We start from the raw sequence: 22467 nt of genomic DNA on the forward strand, positions 1-22467 counted from the left end.
TGAATAATTAGTGTCCAGTAAAGAATTAAGGGGTATATTATAAATAAATAATTTGGTTTGAAACTTGATGGATTTTATTATTAGAATACTGTCTTGAGTTCAGTAATCTCATCCTCTAATATATACATGAATCATCTGGGAATCTGATTCAGTGGTAGGTTTGGGGTGGGACCTCTCAGTCCCACATTTTCTGAGAATCAAACCCAGGGTCTCCAGCATTCTAGACAAGTATTCTACTGCCGAACTATACTTCTAAGCCCCCATTCTGCATTTTTAGTAAGTTTCTAAGAGTTTCCATTAATGGTGCTTTTCAGGTTACATTTGAATATTTTTTCAGTATTTATTTATTTTTGCAGTAATGGGCATTTTTACCACTGAGGCACATCTCAGTCCTTGTAATTTTTTCTTTTTTCTTTTTTTTCTCCTTGAGTTGCCCAGACTGTTCTCATGCCTCAGCCTTCTGAATAGCTGGAATTACAGGTTTGTGCCATCATGTTCAGTTCAGGTTACATTTGGAGTTGTAAGAGTTTACCAAAAGACCCTTGTTTTAAATAGGTTCTCTTTAAATGCCAACCTTAAGAATCTTAAAACTTGGACTTCATTGTAGTTACTGAATGGAATAAAAAAATTTTAGAGAGCCGAAGACGCAAAAAGAAGTGTAAATCTTTTACAGTAATGAATGTTTCAATATTATCATCATGGAAATGGTGAAGAGATAATATAGGCCCTCATTATAGGTATTTTGTAATGGTACACAGAAACACACACTGTATGAGTAATTTTGAGTACTAATAATAATAGTTTTATTTCATCCAAAATACAAAGTAGTCTCTTTTTGGGAAGTTGTACTGCAGAAGAGATATTGTTTCTATTCAGTTTGGTGTGGAAAGAAAGGAGAAATTAGGAAGTCCTATTAATGGAGTCATTTAAGAGATTTCTGCACCTTTAATTGGCCTTGCATTTTAAAAGTAAAAATTAACATTCTTTGTGTATGTTTGTAAAATATTACTATTGTCAATATTAGTTTTGAACCATAAATTATAATCAGGTTTACATTCAAGTTATTTGCATTAGGTTTTTTTCAATAAAAATTACTGTTAGTTTTTATTTGTAAATGTATATGGGTACTTAATATTTAATCTTCAACTTTGATAGCTTTCAATTTGGGTACGCGAAATAAATTTCGTTTACTATTTTTTAGTGTATGTTCTTTTAAAATATCATTTGAAGTTTAAATTTATTGTAATTATAAGCAGAAATTTATGGTGTATCACAAATCTCTGTAAGGAATTTCCAAACAGTAAAAGTTTACTATAAGAAACTTTCTAATTTCTGGTTGATGTGCCCCATTCTTACTGTTCACTTGATTACTACAAAAGTATCTAGAACAAATTACTGTGCTTTAGTTCCAGGGTTAGTTTTATGAGTCTTGTAAGCTTTTTAAAATATGTTAATTAAAAATTTGAAAGTATGCCATACTCTAAAACAAAACTAAAATTCAACCAACATAACATAGTTTAACAGGCCACTTTTCTCAAAATTCATTTGAAGGCATCCAGAAACAGGGATACAGAACCCTTTTTTTCTTACATCCCTGTGTCATCAGAAAGAGACAATATCCTTTTGAAGTTTCTTTTTTGTATATGGTACATGTTGCAGTGTCTTCTGTAATTCTGACCTTTCCATTGTTAGATTCTTCTAGTTGAGGCAAAGAAGAGATTGTGTTTGATTTGCCAAGGGAAACGGGTAGGAGGGCTTTTGGAGGGTTATACTTGAGGGAGGCTGTAGAAGGGTGGCAAAAGGCAGGAGCAAACTCTGGAACTTTGCATTATGGCCACGATTGGCCTCTTTCTGTAACCATCCTGCAGTTAAGTTACAAAGTATCTTATGAAAGGTGAAGAGTAGGTAATGGAGACTTGAGTAGTTAACAGTTCCTTTATTGTGCTCAATCGGGGAGCCTTTGGAAGCTATCATTAAATCTTTCAGAGTTTATCCATATGGATCATCAGGGCTTTTATTCATTATTCCTCACGTTGATCTCTTGGAAACATCAAGCATCAGTAAACTTGTTTCATGTCATAAACCATGCGTTAAAACTGACATACACTATATACACAAGAGTTCAAAGAGGGAAAGGGTAGGGTTATGTGTATACTTCTGATGTCTTAAATGTAAATATTTGCTCAGAGGCTTCTTTCCCATTTCCTTCTATGCTTTTAGAATACTTCCTTTCACTTTCTGATTTATGGCTTCTCTTCTGGAGACTAGGAAGACTTTGTTTTATTTTGGTGTTAGCCAGTACAAACTAAGATTGTGATTTCTTTTCATCTATTTAATTACCAAGAAAACCTCTACTACAACCAAAATTTTTTGGATACAAATAGATTCTTATGGAGGAATTTGACCTGAAATGTATGTTAGTAAGAGCAAATTATAAAGAACAGTCTGCCTTTCTATCTCCTAAGAATGTTTTGAGAGAATCTTAGAAATGATTGGAATAGTTTTTGCAAGATAGCTGTTATATAAATTTAAGATTATTATTTTAGTAACCAAGATGAAATCTCATCTTTAAGATAGATTTTTTTTTTCTAGATATTTGGTGCTTGTCTGAAAGAGAAATAAATGGTGAGGCAGGCTAAACTTACTAGCTGTATGACTTTGAACAGATTACTCAAATGGTGCTTCAGTCTCCTCATTTGTAGATTAGGAGTCATAGAAGCACCCAAGTTCTTGTGAGTTAATGTGTGTTAAACAAATAAGATGATTCCTGGCACATATTAATTGTTCCATATAATTGTTAGCTGTAATTAATATCATTATTGGAAATAAAAGAACTTTTGTCTCATAATTTATTAATGTTGGCTATACTTACAATAAAAAATTATGGCTTTATAAACTTTTGTTTTAGGTATATTAACTATTACCTTTTTCTCATTATTTTGTTTACGTTTTTGAAGGTTTCCCAATGAGTGGATCATGATGACCGTATTGTAGGGACTTGCCATAGTATGGCTGCTTCCCGATCTACTCGTGTTACAAGATCAACAGTGGGGTTAAACGGCTTGGATGAATCTTTTTGTGGTAGAACATTAAGGAATCGTAGCATTGCTCACCCTGAAGAAATCTCTTCTCATTCCCAAGTGCGATCAAGATCACCAAAGAAGAGACCAGAGCCTGTACAAATTCAGAAAGGAAACAATAATGGAAGAACCACTGATTTAAAACAGCAAAGTACTCGAGAATCATGGGTAAGCCCTAGGAAAAGAGGACTTTCTTCTTCAGAAAAGGATAACATAGAAAGGCAGGCCATAGAAAATTGTGAGAGAAGGCAAACAGAACCTGTATCACCAGTTTTAAAAAGAATTAAGCGTTGTCTTAGATCAGAAGCACCCAACAGTTCAGAAGAAGATTCACCTATAAAATCAGACAAGGAGTCAGTAGAACAGAGGAGTACAGTAGTGGACAATGATGCAGATTTTCAAGGGACTAAACGAGCTTGTCGATGTCTTATACTGGATGATTGTGAGAAAGGGGAAATTAAAAAGGTGAATCTCAATGAGGAAGGGCCATTTAATTCTACAGTAGTTGAAGAAATCACAGGCTATTTGGCTGTCAATGGTGTTGATGACAGTGATTCAGCTGTTATAAACTGTGATGACTGTCAACCCGATGGGAACACTAAACAAAATAGCACTGGTTCCTATGTGTTGCAGGAAAAGTCATTAGCTGAAAATGGGGATTCAGAAACCAAAACAGCAATGTTCCTTGATAGTAGGAAGGAGGACAGTTATATAGACCATAACGTGCCTTGCACAAATTCAAAAGTGCAGGTCAAGTTGGAGGACCACAAAATATTAACTACCTGCCTGCCTGTGGAACATGTTAATCAGCTGACTACTGAGCCAGCTTCAGGCCCCATTTCTGAAATTCAGTCATCTTTAAGGGATTCTGAGGAGGAAGTAGATGTGGTGGGAGATAGCAGTGCCTCAAAAGAGCAGTGTAATGAAAACACCAGTAACGTCCTGGACACAAATCTTGAGAGTATGCCAGTCTCTGGAGAACTAGATTCATCTTCTGTTCTAGATTGTGTTTCATCTCAGATGATGTCTTTATCAGAGCCTCAAGAACATCGCTATACCCTGCGAACTTCACCACGAAGGGCGGTCCCTACCAGAGGTAGTCCCACTAAAAATGGTTCTCCTTGCAGAGAAAATGGACAATTTGAGGAGAATAATCATAGTTCCAATGAAACAAATGCACCTGTTAGTGATAATGTAAGTGAGTCGCCCACAAATCCTGATGAAATTTCTCAAAATGAAAAAGCTGTATGTTGTGACTCTCAAAACTATGGAAGTGAAGGACTAAGTAAGCAACCCTCAGAGACAAGACTTAATATTGGACATTTGCCATCTGCCAAAGAGAGTGCCAATCAGCACATTACAGAAGAGGAAGATGATGATCCTGATGTTTATTACTTTGAATCAGATCATGTGGCACTGAAACACAACAAAGAGTATGTGTAAATATGGTAACCATGAATTCTGCTTTGTTTATTATTCCCCCAGTTTTCACTCTTTATTCATACATTCTATTCATAGTACATTTTATTACAGATAAAATTAATGCTTTAACTAAAAGTTTTGGTTTAGCATAATGATTATTTTTAACTCTTAAAAAAAGTCTGAAGAAAGACTTTAAAACTCAAGTTTATTACTCCTCCCTATGACAACACAGTTTTGCTGGTATTTCACATATATAAGACGTGGAAACATGAATGATAGTGTTATTATTTTTTCTTAAGTTTTAAACCATTTAGGGTAATTTATAAAATGGGAACATCTTGACTTACCACAATATAATTTGTTTTATAGTTGTAGAATTTTATGTAATAATCTATTCCTTTAGATAGTATAGAACAAATAATGTGTGTGTACACATCATCCAGATATGGGAAATCTGGCAAGCTAGAAATCTCCTTTTATCTTAGTTGCTTACATTTAAATCCCAATTAAAATTTTGGTTTTAAAAATTGTGCTTTATGCATTATCTTTGACTTCGGTGACTTAGAAAATTAGATATTACTGTTAATACCATGACAGTTAATAGTATAATTAGCTCATTAGCTAAAGTTAGTATCTGTTCTCTAGTTTACATAAAATGTTTGACTCAACTTTTCCTAATAGTAAATATAAGGGAAGACTATTTCAAAATATCATCACTTCTTAGTCTTTACTTAAAAAGGCACTTTTCTAAATAAAGAATTCTATGTCCAAATTTTTTACAGTTTTGCTTAGAATTACTTTAAAGTATTCTGGAAAGTAACACAAGTGAATTGGAGTTAATTCTGTCTTAATAATCCTAAAAGAAGCTAAGAAACTATAACAAACAATGCTCATCATAAATACTGTGATCAACAACAGTAAAAAGCTTATTTAATAAGTTAATTACCTTTATTTTTAAATGGTAGGCTTTTAAACTTATAATCAGATTGTATTAGCTATGCAAAAATACTTTGATATTGAGAACCCTTTCTAGTGTTTTTGTTGTGACAATTGCCAGACTCCATATGTTCAGATCAAAGTATCAAATCCTGGTTATGGGACATGATACGTTTTTGGCCATGCCTAGGAGATGATTCAGATTTGTATAGGGTAATTTGATGACCTACCTAGTAGGTTTCTTTTTTTGAAAAAAATTTTTGTTTGCTTTTAAAATAATGTTTAATACTGGATTTAATGAAGAGTTCATATTATTTGAGAGTTTTATAAATTTACTTTTAAAAAATGTTAGGAATCTCATGTATTTGAAATGTTTGAAGTCCAATTTGAGATAGAAAAACATCACAATTGTATAAATGAAAATTTAAAAGCAAGAATTAAGTTATTACTATTAATATATAGTATCAAATTTTTAAAAGTAGAGGTGTTTAATCTACAAATACAAGGATGCAAAACAAATACGTTGAGGAAGTACCAAAAATGATTTTTTCTCACAGGGTCTGGCTATGTTGCACAGACTGCTCATAAAACTTGTGGGCTCAAGTGATCATTTTGCCTCAGCTTTCTAAGTAGGTGTGCACCACCACACCTGTCTTAAAGTTCATCACCCCCAAACCTCTCTATTCTGTGGATCAAACCCAGGGGCTGGCACATGTTAGGCAAGTGCTCTACTACCGAACTACATCCCCAATTGCATAAAATGTTACTTTATTTGTTATTTGATTTTCATTGTTTCTTTCTCTTAAGTCTTGGCTGGTAGATCATCAGTAGATCTTGGAAAATATTTTTCCATTAATAGTCACTGTAGTATTTTGTTAAGAGATTTCCTGATGATGATTCTAAAGAATGTGTTCCCATAAAACAATTACCTAAAGAAATTGTCTATAATATCAAAAGGTGATATTCCATCTTCATCCATGTTCATCTTTAGATTAGAGCAATATGATTTCATGGCTTCCTTCGAATATGCAGAGTCCTTTGGAATTTGTATGTTGGTTACTTTGGACAGTATTCTCAAATTAATACTTTATTGGGTAACCTTGGGGGGAAAATCAATCACTCAATCTTGCCTATTTGCCATGCTTCAAATCTTTTGAAGATGGTACAGTATGATACTTCATTTTTAACTTTTGTTTTTTCTTTTTTTTTTTTTTAATATATATATACTCCCCCCATGTGGGATGCTTGTTTATTTAACAGCTTATTTCTTTTTTTTTTTTTTTTTTAAAGAGAGAGTGAGAGAGGAGAGAGAGTGAGAGAGAGTTTTTAATATTTATTTTTTAGTTCTCGGCGGACACAACATCTTTGTTGGTATGCGGTGCTGAGGATGGAACCCAGGCCGCACGCATGCCAGGCGAGCGCGCTACCGCTTGAGCCACATCCCCAGCCCAAACTTTTGTTTTTTCAAGGAAGAAAATTGGGACAAATAAGATGGAGAGATAGCATCATGATTAGCATATTGGTTAGAGATGAATTTAGGAAAATTGAAAGAGGGTAATTTCTTTCATTAAAGTACCTTTCTTTTGCATACTCCCATTTCTGTGCTTTTTGTCTAGAACCCAGAGATAATTGGATATAATATTAGCTCTTTTTACCCAAGTTACCCTTGTTAAATAGCAATGTGATACGTGTGTCATGCTTTCAAGTCTCAAGTTTATGGCAGTGTGAAAAGTTTATGATGTTAAAAGCCATTAGGGTTTTTTTTTTTTTAAGGCATTTGGGGTCAGTGGATTATTTTATTTTAATATACATGCATTAATACATACCCTGTCAAATATTTCTTTTTTCCTTAGTCTTATGCTAGAAAAGTTCTCTAGATAATTGTACTTTGAAACTGAGAATCAAGCATTGTCCAGACTAACCATGATTGTCTCTACTAGAAGGGAATGAGTAGTACTTCCTGATAGCCCATTTTAAAAATAGCTTGTTAATAGAAGATAATTTTTTGCCTAGAGGCAGGAAGCCTACTTTACTCAGCTAAAATAAAAAATTTTCCTCTAAACTAAGTGATCATTTAACTAGCAGCCACCTATCCTGGCATTCAGCCTTTAATTTATCCATCTCATTTGCAAGGCCATCACATATAAGGTTTTTTTTTTGACTTGTAAATGTTTGAAAAGATACTGTGTGTTGAGTCTAATCTTAAACCCAATACATGGTAAATTAGGGTATGGGCCAGGAAAGTGAATCTGCAGATACTCTGGGTACTTACCTTGTTGCCTTTTAATGTGCTATCTCTCTTTAACACATTTGCCCATATTATGCTTTTATATATTAAAATGGAGAACTGTGGCAAGAGACCAGAGAGAATCTTTTTGTGGCAGATTCCAGCTGTGTATCATTTTAGTAGATGGTCAAAAGAAATACAGTTTCTCTCAAAGCTCTCTGATCTACAAGGTTAGCAGATTCTGTTAAAGTTAAATGATGCTTAGTGACTCCTTTTGTGGCCTAGAGGGCTCACTTGACTGAGATCATTTACCTAACTGTGGTTGCTCTTTCTGTTTGGGAATTGACCTTTTGCTGATTTTGAATCAGAATCCCTGAAATGGATCTCTTGAGTTTTGAAGTTCTGGCTTTAGGAAGTGCAGATATGGAAGATTTTCGGTCCTGGGCTTTAATATTCAGAACTTTTCTTTCAGTTTAGAAGGTAATCACTAGAAAATAAGTGTTCAAATGAAAATTTGATTTGGTCATTTGATACTTAATTCTCATTGTGCAATGTTATTTTTATTTGAAAGGCCTTGAATAGCTTCAGTTAAGGGTCTTTGGTATTAATTGTAATAATTCAGAGTATTGAAAAGTCAAATATAGGGGTTCTATCTAGATTGTTAGGACCTTGCAAAGAGTTAACTCATTGATAACAGATTGCTAACATTTGTACCACTGTATAAATTTATCAAAATGTCTTAAGATAGTTATTGCTTATCTAAGTGTATTACTCAGATAGTTTCCAGATGAGAATGTTATTTTTCAGCCATTTATAAACACCAAATAATTACAAATTGACCTTCTGTTGTATCATGCTTACTTACTAGTTGAGAGCTATGATATTTTCATCAATTTCAGAACCTGAATAGAGAAAATTCATACTAATTTTTATAAGTTTGCTTTTTAAGAATCTACTTTTGCTATTGGTCAAAATAATTTCTTTTAAGGGTTCAGGAAAATTCACTAGGGATAGATTTCCTTAGAGAAAAAGAGCACTAGAGGAATTATTCTGCCACAGATAATTTTACATCTATATTGTAAATTATTGAAGCAATTTCATATAGTTTCTCATTTGACATAGGATAGGTGGCATTATACAATCCACATTTCCTAACTCATTAATTTAGGTTATTCATGGTATATTCACTGAGGGCTGGGGTTTAGCTCAGTGATAGAGTACTTGCCTAGCATGCCTGGGATATCCCCAGTAGTACAAAAATGAGCAAAGTATCAAATCAGTGGAAGAAATAGGATCAAACTTCTGTCTTCTAATTCCTGGTCTGAGCTATATTTACATAAGTCATCCAGTGAGGACTTCCTCCATGGACTTTTGGATTTCAGGGTTGAGAATCCTCATTGAGCAGATCTTGGTACTCACTTTTCAAGAATTCTTTATCTAATGGTTAGACTCTAATTAGTCATGATGATCTGGTTTTTATCTGTCAGAAAGTCAGCATTATAGGTAAGTAACCTGCTTTATTTATTGAATGAAATAACTTTCATATTCACTGTTTTAAAGAATATCTTGGTAGTGGGTCTGTGAAGAACAAAAGTGGGAAAATTAAGAAAAACTATAACCATACCTTAACTTCAAATAAAGGGTTTGGCTAACTTGAGAAGAATATTCTGGGGAATTTTAGAATGCAGTAGGTATGCTAAAGTCAGAGGTTACTAGAGTAGACTCATAACTTTCTCAACTCATTGGAGAAAATTATAGAATAGCAAGATTCAGCTCAAGTTATTTGGCACAAAGATTACTGGGAGGAGGGAGGTAGCTGCCTTAAGTATAAAATTTTTCATTTAAAAGGGATAAACCATTGACTACTCAAACATTCTGTGAATTCTTTGCCTTTTCCTTTGAATGCCAGCATCTTTTGTTTCAACTAATGTGAGTGATTTCTAAAAGTGATTCTTTGTTGTAATCCAAATATGTTTGTACTGAAGTATAATTTAACATTTTCTTGATTGAGAACCATCTTTGTTGACAGAGATTTTGTAGTGTTACTTCTCTGATATCATTGCCAGAATTGCCCCTTCAATTACAGTGTTTTTTGGATATTTTCTTTTTATATTTTTTTTCCTGTGGCTTCTTATTATTTTCTTTTCTTCATTTGTGTTTACTTTTCACTGGTCACTTGCATATAGTAATATGATACTTTCATATAGTAACTCTTTAATTGATTGCTTTTAGTTTTCTTTGAATCAGAATAACCAGTTCATGTCAGAATTGTGTCTCATGATTTTGCTGATACACTGAACAGTTTCTGTTTTGTTTTTTTGTTTGTTTGTTTGTTTTGTTTTGTTTTGTTTTGGTACTGGGGGACACTCAACCACTGAGTCATCCTCAGCCCTATTTTGTATTAAGTAGTATAATGGAAACAACGCACTATTTTGCCTTCTATACTTACATCATGTTTAGTACTTCTTCTGACAGCAGATGAATATATAGGAAAATATATAGGAAAAATCAACTATCTTTATACTCAACACTTCTCTGACCAGATGTATAGATGTTTTTTTCCCATTTAGACCAATTCTCTGACTACTGAGTATCCTATAGTTCCAGTTAAATTTCTTAGCAATAATTGGAGTTAATGCTGACCTACATGTTGGGGCCTCAGTCCACCAGGTTGCTCTATACTTTAGACACCAATTATTAACAGGTCCTTAGGTTACCCATAATTTCTGTCTGACTTGGCTTTAAAATCAGGTTACCCTGGACTAGAGCAGCTCATAGAGCCCAGGAATACATTTTATTTATTGCTGATTAATAACAAATAATTTTTTTTAATTGTACCAGGGATTGAATTCAGGGCACTCAACCACTGAGCCACATCCCCAGCCCTATTTTGTATTTTTTATTTAGAGATAGGGTCATCCTGAGTTTCTTAGCACCTTGCTTTTGCCAAGGCTGACTCTGAAGTGTGGACCTTCCTGCCTCAGCCTCCCTAGCTGCTGGGGTTACAGGCATGCACCACCATGCCTGACTACAAAGAATATTTTAAAATAGATAAGAGATACATGAGGCAAGGCAAAATCTGGTCCTAAGTATGGGAGCTTTATTTCACTGTGGAGTTTGGATGCGACACCCTCACATCCCCTAGGTTTGTTCACCAACCTAGAAGTCCTCCAAACGCTGTCTTTTATGGAGCCTAATAATCAATTTCTAATTTTTTTTGCCTACCCAGAGGACAAATTTGAGACTGGAAGTTCCAGATTTCTAATCATGGTTTGGTCTAGCCAGGAGCCTGCCAAGAGTCACTTTATTAGGACAAAAGTTGCTCTTATTACCAAGAAAGTTCTAAAGGATTTGGAGTTCTTTGTTAGTCACTCATTTCAGTCAGGAAATTATGGATCTTGGGAATTCTGTGTTAGAAACTGGGGGGTAAAAACCAGTGTGTGTGTGTGTGTGTGTGTGTGTGTGTGTGTGTGTGTGTGTATTTTCAATTTCATAAGCAGGCTCAAAAATGTTGTATTTATTATATATTAGTAACTAGTGTATTCCATATATACTATTTTTGTGATGATTTGGGTCATTAGATGCATAATGTGTAGTAGTTACAAATGGACAGATCTGTCTTGTGACAACTTATTCTTCTTTGTCTTACTTTTCAGTGGGATCTTTTTTTACTTTTTTTTTTTTTTTAAAGTTATTATTATGGAAAGCTGCTTCTGCCTCTTAAATCTCTGACTTTAACATAGGGAAATGCTGCAAGTGGCCAGAGAAGACTGAGTAATAATTTGTTCAGGGTCTTCTTAGTAGGCAGGGTTTTCTTTTCTTTTTTCTTTTTTTTTCCCCCTTTTCCTTTCTTTTGTGTCAGGGATTGAACCCGAGGATACTTTGTCACTGAAATACACCCCCAGCCCTTTTTATTTTTATTTTTGAGGTGGGGTCTCACTAAGTTACTGAAGCTGGCCTCAAACTTACCATCTTGTTGTTTAGCCCCCTGACTTGCCGAGATTATAGGTGGGTGCCACCGTGTGTAGCTAGTTGGTAACATTTTCTGTAGTATATTGTGATTTAATTTTCAGTTGTCTGGTAATCTTGTGTTGGACAGTAGACACCGTGAAAGTATTGTTGGGTCTAGATTTCTTTTTTTTCTTTTGGGAATTGAACCCAAAGATACTTTATCACTACTCTGCATCCTCAGCGCGCCCCCCCCCCCCCCCATATTTTTTTAAGACATGGCCTTGCTAAGTTACTGAGGCTGGCCTTGGACTTGCAGTCCTCCTGCCTCAGCCTCCTGGATCCAGCTGGCTGGATTTTATTCTCTTTAAAAAATGTTGACATTTTTTCCGACAGGTCATTTATTTGGGAATAAGCTTGGTTCTGTTAGGCTTATGGTTTTAGCTTTGTTGGGAGAGATTTACTCTAGGACTCATTTAGCCTTACCTTATTTTTATGTCATGACTTTTCTGTCTGTTATATGAAGAGTCTTAATTCTGGCTGGTTGAAGACTTCTAGTTTAGTATATAGTTCCGTGATAATTATTCTTTGTTTGGTCTGTGACGTTTCATTTTATGTGCATGGATCTTTGTATTCAGCCAAAGGCTCTATGCAGATTCTGTGCTGTCTTTTTCTTTGTTATTTCTTCCTCTTTGGTGTTCTGTCCCACATATTCTAGCTGCTTCAGCTTCCCCAAACTGTTTTCTGTCTGTGCAAGACATCTTCTTGTTCCTTAGTACCGAGTATCTTTCCAAGTGGAAAATAAGGGTGATTGTAGACCTTTCTCATTTATTTCTTCCCTCTCACAGATCACATTTGTGAACTATTTGTTGCCCAATATCAGAAAATAGTTATTTCTGTATTTTCTCCAGTTTTCTAGTTGTGTAGAACAGGAAAGTCATTTGGTTTCAGACTTTCTGTCATTACTGCAAGGAGATGTCTCTGAATTAATTGGGGGTTGTGGTAGTGATTTGTGGTTATCAAATTCAGGGCCACTCTACCTCTGAGCTATATCCCTAGCCTTTTTTATTTTGTTTTGAGACAAGGTCTCACTAAGTTGCCCAGGTTGAACTTTAACTTGAGATCTCCCCATCTCAGCCTTTGGAGTTGCGCCACCACACCTGGCACTCTTTAATTTTAATATATACTAAGTATCTTTCCTTCCTATTATACTGTTCTCCCAGCCTGCAGTTTGACCAGGTGGTGGTAATAACAACTATAATTATTATATCAAGCCTAGGACCTCTAAGTAAGTGCTCTGAGTTATATTCTCAGCCCTGGAAAATTTTTTGTTGTTGTTGACACACCTGTGACATTGAAGGCTAACTTTTGTTTATACGTTAAAAATTCATTTGAACAACTGTCGTATAAAGAAGTTGAAGTCAGAAGAACTGGAATAAAAGGAATTTTAATTTAAAAAAATGAAGTCAACTTTAAATTTTTTTAGTTAATGTTGATCAGGTGTTGCTCTGGTTGCAGCAGAAGTAAAACTGGTGTACTGGTTGAGATATGGCTTGATGAGAAAGAGTGAAAGAGAAAATGACTCAAAAGAAAATATGAAACAGTGTTTACTAGGTTCCAAAATGTCATCCCAAGAGATTAAGGAGTAATGTATTTTTTCATGGGTTCTTCAGGACTTTTTGCTAGGCCATATTTGCTATATAATTTCAGAAGCTATATTATATTACTTAACAATTTAGTCCAGTTTCTGGTAAATGATTTTCTTTTAAAATAAAAACTATGTAGACTATTTTGAAAAAATTAACTTTCCCTGGTACTGCAGTTTTTACCATTTAAGTGGGAAAAGTTGATTCATCTTTTCTCTTTGCTACTTTCCATTTGTTCTACATTATCATTCCTCCTTTTTTATACAGTCACATATTTTTAAATAAAGGTTTACAAAATATTAAGAGCATAAGATAATTTTATGTTTAAATTTCTAGTTGGAGAGAAAGGTTCATGCCAGCAGTTTACTGGTAATGAGGGTAGCAAGATTAAAAATATTACTGCCCAAACTGAATTATATTTATTTATTCATTCACTCATTCATTTATAAATACTAGGAATTGAACGTAGAGCCTCATTCATTTTAGGCAAGTACTGTACCACTGAGCTACATCTCTAGCCCTTTTATTTTTTATTTTTACATAGGATATTGCTAAGTTGACTAGCTGGCCTTGGACTCAAAATCCTCCTGGCCTCAGCCTTCAGAGTTAGCTGGGATAGGGCATGTACCATCACACTGAGCTCTTTTTTTTTTTTTTTAGTGATGGAGGTACTAGGGGACTGAACTTCTGCACTCGGCCACTGAACCACATTCCCAGCCCTATTTTGTATTTTATTTGGAAATAGGGTCTCACTGAGTTGCTTTGCAGTTCGCTTTGCTGAGGCTGGCTTTGAACTTGCAGTGCTCCTGACTCAGCCTCCCAAGTTGCTGGGATTACAGGTGTGTGCCACCACACCTGGCTTCCTTTTTAATGGACATGTAAGTGTACATATTTATTGGTACAGTGTGATATTTCAATACATGTATACTGTGAATAAGGAACAGATCAGAGTACTTGGTATATTCATTACTTCAAATACTTACTTCATAGTGTTGAAAACATTAAAAATTTTTCTCTACTAGCTATTTTGAATTATACAGTTTTTGTCCGACATAGTTACCCTACTGTGATATAGAACTGTAGAGAAGTTACTCTTGTCCAACTGCATCCTGTCTACATTAATTGTCTTCTTTCCATACCTTCTAGTGCTTTAGGTCCCTGATCCCTGGTAACTACTGTTCTATTTGAAACAGTTTCTTAATGAACATTTCAGAATATACATGTGTACATCAAGAACCAAGTTAAAATGAAACATTTTATGACATATATAGTGTTCTTTTGAATGTATCAATCATAACAACATAATACCTTCATTTTTAGGATGCTATCTCATTTAAATCTAGACTATGTATTTCAGTTTTATTTTTAAATTATTTACAAAGGCAAAACAATTGGATCAGATTTGTAGAGCAGTCCAACCCCTCCCATTTACTATTTTTAGCTGTCAGTATAATGCTGAGCAAATACTTTTAACTTTGTTATTGTAAATTTTCTCTATATAAATGTATGTTGCCTCTCTTTGATTTCTGTAATTCTTGTTAGTGTGCTTTATACATGAATTTGAATTTACTTTTTTCTTTGCCCTTCTCACTTTTGATACTGCTTAGGTTTCAGTTACTGGCTTTCTTCTAACTTTGCATGCTTTTCTCTGGATGTTCTCACTGACTTGAAGTTGAGGCTTAAATGACCGCCCATATGCTGATGGGTTTCCAAGTGTATATTCCTACCACAGATTATTCTCAAACATCAGACCATGAACTGGATGGACCATTTTGATGTCATGCAATACCAGTGTATTTGTAATAGATAATGTATTTTTCATTGCTTCCAGCACATCCACACTCAATATATAGCACATTTTCCTTAAATTGGCAGTCAAGACAAAAGAAGTATTCTTTCAACCCCCTGTCCCACCAGGTTTATTGATTCAGCTCCATTTCCTTTTCTTAAATTTAGATCACTATCCTTTCTTTATTGATTATTGTAAATGCTTTCTTATCTGCTTTCTGAGGTGCTTGTTGACTACTTTCCCAAAGGATTCCTATATTATAACTGAAGTAAATGTCTTAGAATAAAATCTTCTCTTTAAAATGAATCATTGCATGACCCCCCCCCCCCCTTTATTTTTGGTTGTACTGGGGATTGATCCCAGGGGTTCTCTACCACTGAGCTATATCCCCAGCCCTGTTTATTTTTTATTTTCAGACAAGTTCTCACAAAGTTGCACAGGCCGATTTTGTTTGTTTTGTTTTTCTACCAGGGATTGAATCCTGGTAATTCAATCTGAGCCATATCATAACTGCTGAGCCATATCTCTAACCATTTTTAATATTTTATTTAAAGCAAGGTCTCTCTAAGTTGCTTCAGGGCCTCACTAAGTTGCTGAGGCTAGCTTTGAACTTCTGCCTTCGCCCCCCAGCTGCTGGGATTACAGGCATTTGTCATCACCTGTGGCACTGCCCAGTCTGATTTTAAACTTGTGGTCCTTCTGCCTCAGCCTCCCAGGTAGCTGGAATTATTGGTGTTCATATGCCCAGTTTTATTGCGTTTTTAAACATTCTTTCACTGTCTGCCTCTCACCCTACATTCTAACCAGACTAAAGCTTAATTTCTTATTTTATTTATTTATTTTTTAGAATATTGTTTTTTTACTTGGGACCTTCTCATATGCCTAATTGCCGGCTCTTGTCTACTTTACCACACTCCCCTAGTTATTGCTCTTTTTCTACAAAGGGAAAGGAGCATCTCAATTTAGATATATTTTCTGAGAAATCTTTCTTTTCTTTCCCAGACTGATTATTTAATTTTTTGTGTGGTCTCTCATAGGAAATTATAATTGACTGAATGTGTCCAATAGACCTCACACTTTTTAAGGGAATATGTCTTTCTAGTTGGGTAATGGATCAGTGGGGAAATTTGAAGCCTTATCCTCCTTTGAAACATATAGCATGCTTCTCATAGTAGAAGCTTTATAATACTATTGGTTTGACCTTCAAGATTCTGAACTTATATAGTGTTTATGATGATTTTTTTAATTTGAAAAAATCTGGGCTTTAAATCTTCCAAAATAAAAGATGAGTAAGCTGTATAGTGATTCATATAGTTCATTAAACTTAGGTATGGAGAAAGGTATGGGGGAGTCTCATATTTAGGGGTGGGTTGTCTGAGGTATGTTACTTAATAGTAAAGTTTGTTATGGCAATATAAGAAATTTAAGTTCAGTTGTTAATATCAAACCCCAAAGAAATCATTATATTGTAAAATGTATTTATGTTTGTTAATGTATTTTTATAGTCTTAGAGTTTGCAATAGATTTAAAAAGCCTACAGAATAGTAAGAATTTGGTTGAGGCTGTCTTTATTGATTTGAAGGACTTGAAAGAAAGTAAATGCCTTTTTAATGCATGGTAATGATTTTTATTTAGAGGATAGTACTCAACTTTCTCTGTGTAAACTCTTAATTTTGATTAGATTTACTGTGAAATGTAAAAGACATTTTGTGCCTTTGGAGTTACTGTGAAAAACAGCACACACAAGGTTTAATAGATACAGTGTGGCTATATTGCTTGTTACACTATTAATTTATAATCAGTAATTACTAACTTTGGCTCTATTACATGAAACTGGTGTATTTGCAATACCAAAATAGGAGGTGAGTGTTTTAGATGTTTCACAGAATGAGTGCTCTAAAATTCTGGAATGGAGAAAGTATGTAAATCTTGATCTGACTGGTGGTCAGGATTTTTTCTTGATTAATATGAAACTTTTATAGTAACTTATCCACAATACTGTTGGATTCAGCTTCCTGTTTTGAGAGAATAGTCAGTAATTTTGTTGCATTGGTGTAGAAAAGCAAACACTAGGAATAGATTGAAAGGTCCTATTTCAGGCTCTATTCCCATAAGAATCCTAGTCTTCAGGAGGTAGATAGCTCTGAAAATGTGATTTAAATATACTGACAGATTCTTTTAAAATTTCCTGTGGAAGGTATTCATTTTCAGCAACTAGAAAGGAATCGCTAAGCTATTTAAAACCAGCAGGGGAAATTAACATAGTTAAGGTAGTAAAAGCTTGTTTTAGTAAGTTTGTGGGTAGCCCAAGCAAAATGGATTTTATTTTTTTTCATTAATGTGTAATAATTCTTCATATTAATGGGGCATGCTGTATTTAAATATATAAGCATTCAAGGTCCGAACATAGAGTCTAGTCCAAGCCTCATGCAATTGTAACCTGCCAGTGTTACACACACACACACACACACGTGTGTGTGTGTGTGTGTGTGTGTGTGTGTATAGAGAGAGAGAGAGATTTTCATTATTTATTTTGCACACATTCCTCCTCCTTTTTCTGGTAACTTCATTTGCAGATAACATTGAGATCCTATAGTGCTTGTCATAGTACCAAGTCTATTCCTATGCCCTTTCATTCCAGGAGCCTCTTGACATTCTCTAAAGGGAACCTAGTTGTTGACTAAGCAAGATTAGTTCCTGTAGGTTAAGTATCCATCCTGGGTAAGGTTATCAATTGTTAGGGTTATGGTTACTGAAAAAAGAAACAAAATTAAAAAGATTAATGGGCAATGTAGATTGTCAAAACAGGACCATTATGGACCATTTGATCTTTGAGTCAAATTATGATTCTTTTTTTTATCAAATTATGATCTTGATCAGTTAGTTGTCTATAAAATAGGATATGAGACTCTTATGTATTGCTCACAGGCATGCACAATAGTGTACCTCTTGTGTAGTGATCCCTTAATAAATCAAGGGTAGAATTCCTTATGCCCTAAGAATTCCAGTTTTAAATATATATACCAAAGAATTAAAAATAGGCTTTTAAACAAAAACTTGTGCACATGTGTTCCTAGTAGCACAATTCGCAGTAGTCAAAGGTGGAAATAAATCAATGTCCATTAACTGATGAATGGATACACAAAATAAATATTATTTGTATAATGAAATATTATTCAGCCATAAAATGAAGTAAGGTACCCTACATGTTATAACATGTATGAATCTAGAACGCAATATTAATGAAAAAATTGAGACACAATAGGTCATATGATTATATATGTATGAAATAACCAGAATAGACATTTATAAAGATAGAAAGCAGATTAATGGTTTACAGGGGCTGCAGATTAGGCAGAGAATGAAAAGAGGTTGTTTAGTCAATATAGGGTTACCTTTTCAGAGGATGAAAATGTTTTGGAACTAGATAGTTCTACAACATTGTAAATGTACTAAATGCCATGGAATTGTACTCTTCATTTGAAATCATTAAAATGGTAAATTTTATATTATGTAAATTTTGCCACAATAAAAATATAAAAACAAATTGTGAAGGGATTATGTGCCTGCTAGTGTATGGTTGAGATAATCTGGGAGATAGGAAGAAAATGTGATCTGTATGTTTTTTCTCATTCTTACAGGTTTTTTTTCTATATGTTAATAATGTATAATGTATTTAAGTACAGTAGAATAATTTATAAGTGGGTATACATAGATTGGGCGCATGCCCCACAATTTTTATTTGTTTTACCAGTAGAAGTACTTTAGAGAAAAAAAATGATACGGAAGCCATTGTTTTTAACAAGGAAGGGACAGTTACAGATGAATCAGTTTTTTGCCTTACAATTTAGGGAAGGTTTTTAAAGTTAATATCAGATTCTGTTGAAGTAGACAGGTTGTAGAATCCTAGTAGTACACTTAGAGAAAAAACAGGGCTCAGCTGTTATTCACTTGATAACTTGAATTGCCTTTCACCACATTGTATGATGTATTATAATTGGACTGACATTTAAAATATGACCATTGTCATAAGAAGAGCTCCAAAGTGGTTTTGGGGAATAGAGAATTGTGAATATTCTTGATACTGAGAAGCTTTGAAGCCAGCAATACTAATGATAGTGATAACAAATAGGAACACTAGATATTTAAAGAAAAAATAGTTTTGGAGGGGAAAAAAAATCATGATTTCTGCAAGGGCTGAGGAGGGGAGCATTCCTGACCATTTAGAAATTTTAAAGGGCTATATTATTAGATAAAAATTGACTTTTTAATGACAGTTTTAGATTTAAAAAAATATGAAGCTGATATAGCTTCCTCTTCATTCTCTGTTAGCATCTTAACATTAATATCAGTAATGAACTGATATTAATTGAATATACACTTTATTTAGGATTTCTTAAATTTTAACCTAAGTCTTATTTTTTTTTTTCTAATGTCTTCATTATAAAGGCTTTGGGAAGTGTTTCAGGAAAATTTTAATAATTTCTAAAGATTTTTTGCATGATTAATTACCTTATAATATCTATCTAAATCTCTTTCAAAAGTGAAGTTTTCATTATAAGAACAGTGAGACATTCATCCCAAGAACAAGAAATGTAAATAGTAATGTACTGTATTTTGAGTTACATTATGTCAAAACCTATTAAAATTTATTTTTTCTTAATGGATTAAAACAACTTTATTTTATGGTGTTGGAATTATGTTTCACATTTCTGTACTTTGTGTTATAGGATAAGAAATTTTGTGGGGGATACCAGAGATCAAACCCAGGGTTGTTTAACCATTGAGCCACATCCCAGCCCTTTTCCATATTTTATTTAGAGTCAGGATCTTGCTGAGTTGCGTAGGGCCTTGCTAAGTGCTAAGGCTGGCTTTGAACTCGTGATCCTCTTGCCTCAGCCTCCTAAGCCACTGGGATTATAGGTGTGCACCAGAAAATATTTTAATAATAAAATTTAATGAAGATGTTATAGAGAATTTAAAAAAGAACTTTAACCAAATAGAATAAAGAAATAAAAAATTAAAAAATAATAAAAAGCAGCTTTTTCTCATGCTGTGCTTAGGAGGAAAGAACATTAAGCTATACAGTCAAGAGACAGCATGGGTCTTAGCCATTGTGAAGAAGTTTTTAATCTTTTTGAAATTCATATTCTAAATTGTGAGATGAAGAGGTGGTTGTTTTTTGTTTGTTTTTTGGTACCAGAGATTGAACCCAGGCATGCTTAACCACCAAGCCACATTCCCAGCCCTTTTAAAAAGTATATTTCATTTAGGGGCTGGAGTTGTGGCTCGGTGGTAGAGTGCTTGCCTAGCATGAGTGAGGCACGCGGTGCGATTCTCAGCACCACATATAAATAAAATAAAGGTCCATTAATAACTAATAAAAATATTTTTTAAAAAGATAATTGTCAAAATGGCCATATTACCAAAAGTAATATACAGATTCAATGCAATGTCAAGTCCATTGATAACTATGTATACATATATATATTTCGTTTAGAGACTGGATCTTCCTATGTTGCTTGGTGCTTCACTGAGTTGCTGAGGCTGGCTTTGAACTTGTGATCCTCCCGCCTCAGCCTTCTGAGCTACTGGAATTATAGGCTTGTGCCACCACTCCTGGTGAAGAGGTTGTTCTTATCCCTCTTGACTCACTGGGGATTGAATCCAGGATCTTGTGCATGCTGGGCAAATGTTCTACCATTGAGCTATAACCTCAGCCCCAGAGCTTATCCTTGAAGTGGTTAATTTCTAGTTCCAATATTCTATGATAATGTGGTACCTATAGTTGCTATTTGCTAATTTTGCTTAATATTTTTCTCTTAAGTGTAGACTCTAGTCCATCTTACAGCATTGGCTATATCTTGGCAAGCTACTTTCAGAAACATTCAGTGAATAAATAATCAGATTTTGAAAAGCACATTCATTTTCTATTTTTTATTTATTAGTGCCATGTCATTAATCAATACCGATTACTGCAAGATCTTAGTTAAGTTGTACATTTAAAAATAATTTTCTCCCCCTCCCTAAAAATAATTTTCTATTCATTACTCAAAACTTTGGTGGGGGGTACGGTTCGCTATAAAAGATTCTGTGTAGCTTACACATTTGGGTTAGTGCAGAGCTTTAACTGTTTCTTTTGCCCTTTGAAATTTTTTAAATATTTATTTTTTAGTTTTAGATGGACACAATATTTTATATTAAATGGTGCTGAGGATCGAACCCAGTGCCTCATGCATGCTAGGTGAGCGCTGTACCACTGAGCCACAACCCCAGCCCTGCCCTTTGAAATTTTTGAAAGTGAAAATGCAGTATTGCGGGGCACAGTAGTGCAAACCTATAATCCCAGTGGTTCCAGAGGCTGAGGCAGGAGTATCACAAGCTCAAAGCCAGCCTCAGCAATTTCGCAAAGCCCTAAGCAACTCACTGAGACCCTGTCTTATATACAAAAAATGGGCTGGGAACATGGCTCAGTGGTTAAGTGCCCCTGAGTTCAATCCCCAGTTAAAACAAACAAAAAATGCATTATGGAGTATATTGAAAGGGATCCTAGTTTCAAAAATTGTAGTGTGTGTTCAGTCTAGGTGAACAGTCAGTATATAGGGTAACCCTTTTTGGCATATCAAGTAGAAATAACACTCTTGGTGTATGTTGGTATGGGGCCAGGAAGTGTTGCAGGTAATGGAGTTCAGGAGACAGGGAAAGGTCGTTAGCTGGGCATCTTTATTTTATACTAATAAGGGAATATCTTAATTTCATATTTCCCTTTTAAAAAGTCTCTTTACCCATTTTCTCTTCCTCACACTGGTATAGTAACACTAGAGATGAACTAGTTTGGTTCCTCTGTATCTACCCAGCTACTCACAGAAAAACTTTAGCCAGGCTGTGTGGCACATATATGTAATCCCAGTGGCACGAGAGGCTGAGGCAGGAGGATTGCAAGTCAAGCCAGCCTCAACAACCTCGTAAGACCCTAAGCAACTTATTGAGACCCTGACTCAATAAAATAAAAAGGATTGTGAATGTAGCCCAGTGGTAAAGCACCTTGGTTCAATTGCCAGTACCGAGGGGGGGGGGGGAAGAAAAAGTAAAACTCATTATATATGCTTGAGAAGAGGGTTTAACAGTCCCCCTTTTTTGTTTTATTTATTTATTTATTTATTTATTTATTTTTTTTTTTTAAAGAGAGAGTGATAGAGGGAGAGAGAGAGAGAGAGAATTTTTTTTAATATTTATTTTTTAGTTATCGGCAGACACAACATCTTTGTTTGTATGTGGTGCTGAGGATCGAACCCGGGCCGCACGCATGCCAGGCGAGCGCGCTACCGCTTGAGCCACATCCCCAGCCCCTGTTTTATTTATTTTTTAGTTGTAGTTGGACACAAAACCTTTATTTTACTTGTTTGGTTTTTTTTTTTA

The 22467-nt window shown here is 34.5% G+C and overlaps 1 protein-coding gene across 9 annotated transcripts in view; it reads left to right on the forward strand.

Moving 5' to 3' along the window:
• The window catches only part of ZZZ3 (zinc finger ZZ-type containing 3), a 110511-nt gene that overhangs the window by 44844 nt on the left and 43200 nt on the right, over nt 1-22467 (forward strand). For 6 of the 9 annotated variants that reach the window (XM_081307951.1, XM_081307948.1, XM_081307947.1 and 3 more), the window contains one exon: nt 2958-4513. The exons of 2 other annotated variants lie outside the window; for them this stretch is intronic. In XM_081307951.1, coding sequence (XP_081164077.1) covers nt 3009-4513 — 1505 coding nt within the window. In that variant the 5' untranslated portion in view covers nt 2958-3008. Of the gene's footprint in view, nt 1-2957; nt 4514-22467 lie in introns of those variants that run through there. One more of the 9 variants, XM_081307952.1, reaches the window with a different exon arrangement.

Source organism: Spermophilus citellus, assembly GCF_964194105.1.
Source record: "Spermophilus citellus genome assembly, chromosome: 9".
NCBI classification, from domain to species: domain Eukaryota; kingdom Metazoa; phylum Chordata; class Mammalia; order Rodentia; family Sciuridae; genus Spermophilus; species Spermophilus citellus.